At 40.5% G+C, this 11960-nt stretch overlaps 1 protein-coding gene across 1 annotated transcript in view; it reads right to left on the reverse strand.

Annotated features, from left to right (window-relative positions):
* Positions 1-7888, reverse strand: part of ACOT12 (acyl-CoA thioesterase 12) — a 47604-nt gene extending 39716 nt beyond the window's left edge. The window contains exons 1-2 of the mRNA XM_060143223.1: positions 7756-7888; positions 2919-2988 (exon numbers count right to left, since the gene is read on the reverse strand). Coding sequence (XP_059999206.1) covers positions 2919-2988; positions 7756-7888 — 203 coding nt within the window. The remainder of the gene's footprint in view (positions 1-2918; positions 2989-7755) is intronic.
* Positions 7889-11960: the final 4072 nt, after the last annotated feature.

Consider the following 11960-nt stretch of genomic DNA (forward strand, 5'->3'; position numbering starts at 1 on the left):
GAACCTGCTCCCCCTGCAGTGGAAGTGCTGAGTCTTAACCACTGGACCACCAGGGAAGTCCACCTTGCCACGTTTTTGTCTCTTTTGTGAACTCTGCCCTTCCTTTAAAAGCAGGAGACATTCTGCTTTTCATTCTGCTAAAATCCCAAGTAAAATCAATTTCATAGCATGGCATTCAAGGTCTTCTGTTACCCAGCCCCACAGTGCTGCTGGGGCATCATCTCTGCACGCCAGGCTTTTCCTAACCACCCCCCACTTCTTCCCACCTCAATGCTTAGGCTCTTACATGTATGTACCTCATCTTGTGAAGTCCTTTTCCTATTCACCAGTGAAAATCTATACCTCATTCAAGGCCCACATTAAATACTACCTCCATCATGAAACTCTCATTGGTTCTCCAGTCAAAATGTACCTTTTATCTACCCCACAGAATTTATATCTCACCCTAGGCATGCATCCTATCATACTTTCTATTCTGATGACTATGTATTTGTTTGACTTTCTTACCAGACTGAGTGACTGCCACACTTCAGTATTGTGTCATAAACATTCACATATTCTATTGAACCTAGAGCAGTACTTTTGGTATATTCAATATATATTGTGAATTGAAAAAATATCTAATGTGGGACTTCCCTGATGGCACAGTGGTTAAGACTCTGCACTCCCAATGCAGGGGGCCCGGGTTCGATCCCTGGTCTGGAAACTAGATCCCACGTGCATGCTGCAACCAAGAGTTTGCCACAACTAAGGAGCCCGCCTGCCGCAACTAAGACCTGATGCAACCAAATAAATAAATATTTTTTAAAAATCAATATAGTAAAAAAAAATAATATGGCTTTTAAACAAATTGTATGGCTTTCTATATGTAGTTCTTAATTTTCTTTTTTTAATGGTGCAGGTCCCATATATTTTAGTGGCCACAAATCCTTTCTGGTAACACAAACACAAAATGGTTCAAATGGCAAACCACACTTTAATGATGAGGTTACTAGTTAAGTCTAAGTTACAGAATTTAGGATTGGAAAGTACATAATAGATGTTTTATTGCAATATACTGTTGGCATTCCTAAATTTAATAACGGTGCTTTAATCTATTCCCAAATAAGTTTGGATTTTCAGTAATCTATAATTGTGTTGAGATACAAACACATGTCAACTTTTTCTACTTCAGGAAAAATCACATAGCTAGTATCTGTGCTTAGTCAATAGACCCAATAGACCTTTATCTATATCTACAAGTCTCTAGAATGTCAAGGGCTCTTTCACTGACACTGCAGCTACCTATGAGAACAAGCATTAGGAGATGTTCAATAAAGGTTGCTGATCACAAAGATAGAAGAAGTGGGTTGGAGAAAGCACTGGATAGAGCATAAGAAGATCCAGGCTCTAAGTGTCCTCTGTCCTTTGGCTGGCTCTGGGCCTTAGGCTTCAGTTTCTTATCAGTACAAAGAGATGATTGGGTTGAGTTCTAAAGGTCTTTCCATATCTATGATTCTAATGCCTACCAAAAATTTCTTTTGGGTTAGCTTTGGAGATATAACTTCTTTATGCATGTCATTTTATTTAACTTAATTTTGTTTGTATATAAATGAATAAGTGCCAAATAGATAAATGTAAGCTGGAGGTTGTAGAGATGAAGTGGGCATCTCACTGGACAGACTACTTAGGGTTTTGAAAACAGGTGGCAGCTACCCCGTGGTCCTTGAGAACCATCCCAGACTAGAAACAGATGATCTTCTCTCTTCCTTTTTCTAAACATAACATAAGAAAAAGGAAGAGAGAAGATCATCTGTTTCTAGTCTGGGATGGTTCTTTTAGGATCAAGATATTCAGAAAGAAAAAAAAGAGTTACATAAAATCAGATAAATTAAGTAAAACCATATAACCCTAGTTTATTACAGTTATTAATGTAACCTCTTTAAAAAAATAATTCTTAATTCTGTCCACCAAAAAGGCATAGAAATAATGACCAACCCTGCATCAGTGAGCATGTTAAACAGGTATACAGTGAGCAGATACAAAATGTGGTAAACGCTATAGGACAAATGACCAGGTTTCTTTAAAAAACAAATTGCAAGAGAAAAGAAGAAAGGGAAGTTTTTATGTTAAAGGTCATATCAGCCATATTGGATCCTGATTCAATCCATAGACCAATTGTTTAAATTAAAAAAAAATTTTTTTGAGACCATTGGGAATGATAGTTTTTCTTAATGGTATTGCAGTTACGTTATTATGTTTTCTAAAAGAGCCCTGATCTTTTAGAAATATATACTGAAATATTCAGAGATGATGTCTGGGATTTGCTTCAAAATAATCCAGGTATGTGGGGGAGTATGGAAGGGTATTGATAAAACAACAGCATTTATGAGTTGATTATTGTTGTAGTTAGGTGTTGGGTCCTTGGGGATACATGGAAGTATTCTCTCTACTTTTGTATATGGTTGAAAGATTTGTGTATCTTGAAATTTTCTACAATAAGAGATGGTAAAACATATACACACTCCTACACATAAAATGTTTTTCATAATTTAACACCTCTACTCAGATGAATTAATGTTTACCCAACAACCTAATGATGAAATTCACCATCATAGAGATACTTATTATCATTAATAGTAAAGGAAGGAGCCATTCAGAACCAGCTTTTAGAAATCCTGCAGTGCCTTATACCAGAATGCATTTAATGCTGAGAGCTATTTCTCAACAAAATCAGGGCTGCAAATTTACACTTAATAGTATTTACTAAAAGTAGGTCCTGAAATTATTATTATGTTTTACTGATTTACATTGGTTCAAATGTTACATTAACAAATTGGATCCCTGGCTCCAAATGAGTATGCTTAGGTGCCACAAATACATGTTGTAAATGAACCAATAAACCCAGGAGAAAGGTGTGATAAAGCAATGCCACTTACCTAGCTGTCTCCTCAAATTGTATGTCATCCACTGAGGCTGTAACACAGGAAACCCCAGCATGTTTTTCAGCTTCAAAAAATAGGTTAAAAATGGGCTGCATTAATAGTTATTAAAATATTTCAGCATGCAGGAAAAGGAATAAAACAAGTGGATTTATTCTAGTAACTCATCCTCTTATGCAGTATAGGACCACTGTGCCCACACTTCTGGATGAACTGGATTGATAACAGTTCCTTTGCTCAATAAGTTATTTTTCTACTGCATGGAAATTACTGTACTTTCTCTGAAGTTTTAACTTATACTGTCTTTGATTTGAAATTCAGCACCAATACCCAGCATATCTAGCTATTCAGATAGTAACTTTAGTAAGTTAGTGTCAAATTTAAATATTTTGTCAGGTACTACCCTTCTTTCGTTTAAAAAAACAATGCACCAAAGCTGTATCTATTATCCCACATAACCAGTAGCTGAATATATTTAAACCACTTAACCAGTGCAAGCACTGAACAGTGTGGAAGACCTTAAGTTCATACCCCAAATCAGAGAGAAACTTGTCTGGGCATCAGAGAAATAGAGATGGGCACATAGTAATATTTAATCAATATTTATTATTTATTACTACCAAATTCATATGAAATTCATTATGCATTAATTATGTTGGAGGAGAAAAGCATTGAGTAGGGTGAGAGAGATTAGGGAAGCACTCCAGTTATTTCCATGTTCCCTGCCTGCATTTTATAATATTTATTTATTTATTTATTTATTTATTTATTTTTGGCTGTGTTGTGTCTTCGTTGCTGCCCTTGGGCTTTCCCTAGTTGCAGCGAGCGGGGGCTACTCTTCGTTGCAGTGCACGGGCTTCTCATTGTGGTGGCTTCTCTTGTTGAAGAGCACAGGCTCTAGGTGCATGGGCTTCAGTAGTAGTGGCACATGGGCTCAGTAGTTGTGGCTTGCAGGCTCTAGAGCGCAGGCTCAGTAGTTGTGGTGCATGTGCTTAGTTGGGATCTTCCTGGATCTTCCTGGACCAGGGCTTGAACCCGTGTTCCCTGCATTGGCAAGCGGATTCTTAACCACTGCGCCACCAGGGAAGTCCCTCTGTCTGCAGTTAATTTGTTGAGATTTTTTTTTTGATTGTTGGTTTTACTTTATGTAAAAGTATCTGAATTTTTCCTCTTTGGGAAAAATCTTGACATGTGGTTTTTCCAGAATTTCATTTTGAGGAACAGTCAGTTAAAACCCAAACAGACTGCATTAGCTTTTTAAAGAAATTTTAACTCCATTTTAATTTTGGAGACTTCACTCCTGCTGTCATATTATGAAAAAGAGACAGTGAATTATATTGAATTTGCATTCTTTGTGTGTAGTGGATTACATTAATTGCAATATATATTGATAGTCCCAGGTAAAGTGATATGAGAAAATACTCCAGATAGCAAGTATTTAAAACATTCCTCCCTATGATCTAATTCTGTAGAAAACTGGACATTCTGGTTTTACTAGTTGGAAATAACTATTCTTCCAAATATGCAGATAACATAAACTGAGTTACCAGAAAACTAACCATAGCAGAACTCTGTGTGTGAGTGATGGAGGCGGGGAAATGGGTTTCCCAGCTCTAAAGTTCAATTAGAGGAAGGAAACATAAAAGTATTAGACTCTAGAAAGTTGGGTTCAATTTAATTCAGTATATCAAACATTTGTTAAATTCCCATTGATTTCCAGACACTGAGCTGTTATCAGTCCTATCTTTTAATGAGTCTACTCAGTGACAGAGATCTAGCCATAGTCAATAAAGTGTTGACTAAAGGGTATGTAATAGACATTCATTCTGGTCACCTGACATGAGGGGATGATATGTTGAGTTTATTAAACTATTCTTGTAGGTAAAGTGTTACCATGTACATCAACATGAGTTACCAAATTTTGAATGATTTAAATGATAACTAAAGTGCAAAAACCAATAAAAGACTAAATTTTTATTGTATATATTGGGTGTCTTCTATGTATATATAGCACAAAGAAACATAATCATAATAATTATGATTTATTATTGGCCTGGCACTGAGCTAAGTATGCATATCAATTACATGAGGTTGATACTGTTATTAGTTCTATCTTACAAAAGAGGCAATTTTGGCTTATAAAAATCAAATACATCGTTCTAAATAGTTATTTTTACTACAGAAGCAACAGGAACTCTGAGAAAAGAAAAGACCAACCAAGGAATGCTCCCTAGAGAAGTACTTGGCTGCATATGGGATTCAGGAGCTCAACTGCCATGTTTTACATTATAGACTTTCAAGGGCCATTAAATTAAAAATGAAAAATGAAAATATGGGGAACCAACACAGGCCACAATTTTTACATGTGTTTATTTTCTTTTTACAAGTGTGACAGATATGAATTCAACAGGACCAGTCTGTTCTGGTTCTTGGTTTTGATTGCCCTTCATGCAGTATGCCAGTAAAAGTGGAGAAACCCTAAAGCTATTTCTGATTTCCTGGGGAAATTGAGAGAAGCTGAGGAACAGCTAAGTGGATATAGTCCAGGTATGATGACTGATAAAAATGACGGTGGCTTCATTCATTCTTTCTTTTAACTAATATTGATTGAACACTTGTGCTATGCCAGCCTCTCTGTAAGGTGCTGGAAATATAAAACAGCTACTATCCCTATTCTCATGGAATCTAGTGAGGAGCCAGACATTAATTAAATGAATACATAATAACAAAATGAGTTAGGTGATCTGAAGGAAACATGGATTTTGTGAGGGTCTGTAAACTGAGGAACCACACCTAGGTGGCATGTCAGGGAAGGTTTCCCTGTGGAGAGAATGCTTGAAGTGAGATCTGAAAGATGAGAAGGAGTAAAACAGTTGTGTGTTGTGGAGGAGAGCAGGGAAGGGCTTGCTGGGCAGAAGGAACAGTGACTACAAAGGTCCTGGGGTTTTTGTGGCAAAATGCAAAAAGCAAGAAGGAGAGTAGGTAAGATAAGGCTGAGGGGAAGGCTGAGGATAAACCATGCATAGGGCCTTGAAGCTCTTGGTTGACAATTTTTATAATATTTAGTATTAAAGATATTGTTTCAGTATCTTCTGGTCTCCAGATGAGGCCGGTGGCTAATTCTAACAAGGTCAGTGGCTAATTCTAATCCTTGTTTTCCTACAAGGATTAACATTAACCGTGTTTCCAAACCAACTTTATCATAAAGGTTTCTTCAATATTGTATTATTAGTAATATAACTATTAAGGTCCACAGTAATTGGTTATCAATTGACTCCTGCTGTGATCCGAGTTTCCAAAGGTGTAAAACCATAGAAATCTTAATGAAAATTGCAGGAGGGCAATTGTTTCTCCATTATAGGACAGAAGCACTAAGTGAGGTAACTTTAAAAGTCACATCAATATTCACATAATGAATTCAGTTGCCATGGCAATAGGCATGGCAACTGAATAATTTCTATACTTGTTTCTCATACATGTGAATTACTTTTATATTCATGTCTCCATTATTGTTATTATAACAGACCTCAAATCCTGATAAAAACTGTTAAGACAGAAACCAAACAGACCTATCAACAAACAGAAAATAAACAGATTGGCATCAGATATATGACTGAATTTTGTGGGTGGTTAACACACAGGGCATTAGAAACTCTATGCACACTCATTGAAGAAAACAGGAATTTGTAATCAGCTGAGCTTTACTTTTGTCCTGTATAAAATAAGAGTCCTGGGATACACGATCTTAAGCTCCTTCCAGCTCTAATATTTTATCCTAACATATTTTACTTAAAATGTACATTTGCTGAGTCTATTAAGTGCCTTACGCAAAGCCTGGCTTCCTTTTAGAAATGAGATTCCAAGTTCTGGACCCATCCATCCAATTACCCATCCATATAATCAGGAAGTTTTTATTTAGTGCTTACTTATTAAGTGCTTACTAAGCTTCAGTTTACATGCTAATTGGCCAGGCAGGAAATAAAAGGTGAACATATATGTACACAAAGTAATTACGGATTGTGCTAAGTGGTGTGGAGGAATTTGGAAAGGGTGTTGTGATGAAAGGGTGCAAATGTAAAGCAGGTAGTTAGGAAAGACTGCTCTGCATAAATGATATTTAGTGGAGATGGAATGCATGGAAAGGGCCAAGAGAAGAGTGTAAAGGCAAAAATAACAGCAGGTGCAAAGGTCCTTCGCAGAGACTACATGACGGTGTGGAAGGCAACAAACTGAATTCAGAAGCAGATATAAGAGGTGAGTGATGTATTAAACTAGACATTAAAGAGATTTGCAGAAATGTAAACCAGTACTCTAAGTACATTTTTGTTCTTGCTGAAAATATAGTTATTTTACAATAAAAACATGTAATGGGTTTTTGTTCTTTTCAAATGAATTATTTTTTAAAATTTCGCATATGGTAAATATGGGTAAAAGAACAAACACGAAAGCTCTCTGGGGGTCCTCGTTTATTTTATGGGGTAAAGGAGTCCTAAGACTAAAAGGTTTGAGAACCACTGGTCTAGGTCATTCCCAGTGTTGGGTGAACAATCTCAATCATTACTTCCCAGCTGCACGGGGTTTAAAGCTCTGTCAATACCCTCCTCTCCTTCCTTCTCCCTCCTCACCGATCAGGGGTCCTGGTGTGACAGCATCCCGACCTCTGCCGTCTGGACCTCCGTCACCCCGCATCCCCACATCCCAGCCCGCTTCCCAGTTCCCAGACACGCCCCTCCGCTACACACACTGGGCCCCGCCCCCACTCAGGGCTCCTCCACTCCAGACCCCCGGCACCCTGGGTCTCCCCCATCCTACCCTCCCCTTCCAGCACCCCTACCCGCCAGGCAGGCGGCAGCGTCGATCCACTTGAGCAGCTGAGCGGCGCTCAGCTCTCCGCGGAGGTTGGCGTGCGCGGGCTGGATGGCCTGGCTCACGTGCACCTCGCCGGGCGCCGGCCGCTCCAGCTCCATGGCCGGTCAAGAGTGCGAAGCAACCGGCCCTGGCCGCCGCCCGGCCACCAACTGGGCCCGCCCCCGCTCCAAAGGGCACCGAGCCGCTGCCACCCCGGCCCCGCACCCCGCGCCCTGCTGGCCACTGGGCCACCTGGTGCACCGGGAGGTGAGATTTAAGGGGCCAGGAATACCGCGAGGAGGGCGAAAGGGAACTCTCTTCTGTCTCAGAAGACACTGACTCGGGCGGCCGAGGTTGGCAAAGCTGGAACTAGACCGGGTTTCTCACCTATAAAGGGGGGATAGCAGTACTTATCTCAAGAGGACTGTGCAGAGAATTAAATGAGATAAAGTACAAAAGTCATAGCGTGTGCCCGGCTAAGGTGACATAGGTGTTTGCCAAGTAAAGAGTGAGGTTATTATCAGTCTGAAGAACTTGACAGGTGATGGGGAGTTAATAATTAATTAGTTAAATGCTGTCCAGAGAAATGTAGACCTTTTGCTTTAGAAGTTGATTTTAAAGTATTTGACTTCTTATTTTCTTTTTTTTCTGGCTGTAGACTGCCAGGTAGGGTGGGCACTCACTCTTCCCATCCCTAGTTCAAAATACACCTTCTGAGTCTTAGGATAATATAATGGCTCCAAAACCCCCTGTTATTCATCTTTTTGTTATGAAATTACCTCCACTGCCAAACAAACGGAGAAAAATTTAAAAAGGGCTGATCTTTGCTGGCACATCAGAAGTCACCCAATAAGGGAAGTCAACCTTTTGGTTTTAATATAGAGAATTTACAGTTAAAAGCTTCCAACTTGGACTTCCCTGGTGGCGCAGTGGTTAAGAATCCACCTGCCAATGCAAGGGTTCGAGCCCTGGTCTGGGAAGATTCCACATGCCACAGAGCAACTAAGCCCATGTGCCACAACTACTGAGCCTGCGCTCTGGAGCCCGCGAACCACAACTACCGAGCCCATGTGCTGCAACTACTGAAGCCCACGCGCCTAGAGCCCATGCTCTGCAACAAGAGAAGCCACTGCAATGAGAAGCCTGTGCACCTCAACGAAGAGTAGCCCCCGCTCGGCGCAACTAGAGAAAAGCCCGTGCGCAGCAACGAAGACCCAACACAGCCATAAATAAATAAATAAATTAATTAATTAATTAAACAAAACAAAAAAACCTGTCAACTCATTACAAATGAGCCCAACAAATCCCAAGAGAATTTCTTCTTTATGAGAGACAGAATCTAGAACATTAGCGTTCTCATTGTCAAACTTTAGCACATATAAGCTGTTACACTTTCTAGAGCTGAAATCAGTGACTCTACAAAGCAGTTTCCATTATGGAAACAGTGACACCAGAAAACCTCCAGCATGTTATAGAGCCATAGATGTCATATTGTGAGGGCTGGCTGCATCTGGGATGGGTGAGGGAATGGACACCTGGAGAGAAAACCATGTGTCAGACAGGCAGCTGATGTAAAAGGAGCAGTTAAGATAGTAGAGCACCTGACTTGAACTCAGGACTCCTGACTTACCACAAAGTCTAACTGACTCCAACAAATCAGTGCTGCTTTTTTATCCTTGTGCAGATGGCCTGCCAAGCCCCAGCCTGGAGCATCAGAATGGAGATTCTGGTAATTTTGCTTCTCCTTTTAAAGATTTTTTTTTTTTTAATGTAAGAGAGGAATGAAGGAAACACGGACTTGATAACTTTTCAGGATCCTCTGTGAGTAGGTTTCTGTCCCATATAAGCATAAATAAGAATTAGATGCATTCAGTTAGGGAAGTATGAAGTTTGACTTTTATAAAAAGCATGAAAATGACTTTTTTAAACAAACAAATTAAAATGTGTGCTTCTAGGATGGTCCCCTCATGTGCTTATATGCTGATTTCAATGACAGTGTTATTACTCATATCACTTTTGGCATTCCTCATTGGCAAGTGCCTCTAGAGTTCTTAATAGCATCTTGGCAGATTAGATCATTGTTCAGCAAATATTCACTGAGTCTACTAATAACTCCATGCGAGGCACTTATTGGTGTTGGGCCTGGCCACATGACTTGCTTTGGAACGGAATGTGAGGAGGTAACAGTGTACCAATTTGGACCTAGCCCTTGGAGGTACCACATGCTCCTGTTCTCAGGAACATCTGACCTCTGCAGTGAGAAGATGCTAGCCTGAGCTGCTGCCCCATTGGCATCTGGGTGCCGGGCTGAATTCACATATTGCAGAGCCATTCCAGCCAACCTGCAGACTTGCAGCCTGAAGCTGAGCCACACAGCAGACATGCAGACTCCTGAATGAGACATAACTATTTATTGTTGCATGTCACTGTGATTGGGGGATTGTTACACAGTAATAAATAACGGTTACATGCATGAATTTCATTTATTAATATTTTAGAAATTTTATTAAGTTATTGGAAATAAAGTGTGTGTTTAGGTTGGGTTGTATTGTTTTGGGTAAAAAAAGGTGACTGAAGTGATAATAATATGTAAGGACTTGTGTACTTGCTTTATACGTATACTTGGTGGCTTTCTGAAGTGATTATCTGGAAAGGGATAGCATGTGTCTGTATATGTATGTCTAGGAACGTTTGATCAAAGAAGCAGACACAGTACACAAAGTCACTATTGTTTTCTTATATATATTATCTCCTAATTAGATGTCTTGATTATGGTTTCATAGCTTTTGTTGGTTTTGCACTGATTTTCATTTTCATAGCCTCTGCCTGAAACTACTGTTCTTATGTTTTTCTCAATAACATCTGCATGTGTGAACATTTGCTATATCCTTTATCTGTCAAGGATTTTTGCTATTATGTTTGAAAAAAAGGCTTCCATTTTCCATTTCTGTTTAGAGACATCTTTTGGAGATGAGCAGGCTGTGAAGCCAGCTTGATTTTTAGAAGGTCATGCACAGGAGCAGGAAAGCTGATCAGGAAGAGTATGGAAAGCATGATAATCACTAGAATAATAAGAACATCTTTAGAATGTTGGTGTAGGAGGGAAACTAGACAGTTGAACCCCGTCATTCTGGAGATGAGGGAATGAGGTGTTGGCCCTGGCTCGCATTGCAAAGATAATGGTCTGGCTTTGAGAAAACTGAGAGCAAGGAGCATGACATATAAGAAAAGAGACAGAAAAAAAAGTGCTTCCCCCAGAAGCGGACCCTCCAACAGGAATTTGAGAGCAAGCAGTTTATTTGAGAGAAAACTGCAGAAAGCACCTGTAGGAGAGTCAAAAGTGCGGTCCTGGGCTTCCCTGGTGGCGCAGTGGTTGAGAGTCCACCTGCCGATGCAGGGGACGCGGGTTCGTGCCCCGGTCCGGGAGGATCCCGCATGCCGCGGAGCTGCTGGGTCCGTGAGCCATGGCCGCTGAGCCTGCGCGTCCGGAGCCTGTGCTCCGCAACGGGAGAGGCCACAACAGTGAGAGGCAAAAAAAAAGTGTGGTCCTCAGACCAGCATCAGCACCACCTGGGAGCTTGTTAGAAATGCAGAATCTCAGGCCCCACCCCAGACTTGCTAAATCAGAATCTGCATTTTATTAAGATTCCCAGGGGAGTCATAAGCACATCCAAGTTTGTGAAGAACAGCCTGAGTTATTCCTGCCGGAGACATGGAGGAGATTGGAGGTTTCTACCCTCCAGTCTCCACCTTTCATTGGCTGAGAGCTGCTTCCCAGCATAAATTCCTCAGCACTTACACTGACTGCAGGGCAAGAGCGGGCTCTCAGGCAGAGCTTTGCCTCCTTAGGAAGGGAGGATGCTGTCAGCTTGTACTGGAAGCTGGAATGGCGAGTGCTGAGGGGATGGTGGCAAGGCACCAAGAGCCATGATACTTACTGTTCTGAACACCACGGGCAGCTGGGAGCCTTTTCTTTTTATGAGACGAGTCCCAGGCAGAGGGTTTGGTCATTTAAAGTGTTTCACACAGAGATGAACTTTATTAGCTAGCAGTCTCTATCTCCACCTTTGGTAGAGGTTATGAAAGGCGCCAGGTCAGTGTTTTCAAATTCAAATTTATACGGATATGGTTCAAAGTTTAAATACAGAGTTCCTAAACAAAAAATTCAGAGTGTGTTTCCATGTATTTCGG

Source organism: Lagenorhynchus albirostris, chromosome 3 (assembly GCF_949774975.1).
Source record: "Lagenorhynchus albirostris chromosome 3, mLagAlb1.1, whole genome shotgun sequence".
Lineage (NCBI taxonomy): Eukaryota > Metazoa > Chordata > Mammalia > Artiodactyla > Delphinidae > Lagenorhynchus > Lagenorhynchus albirostris.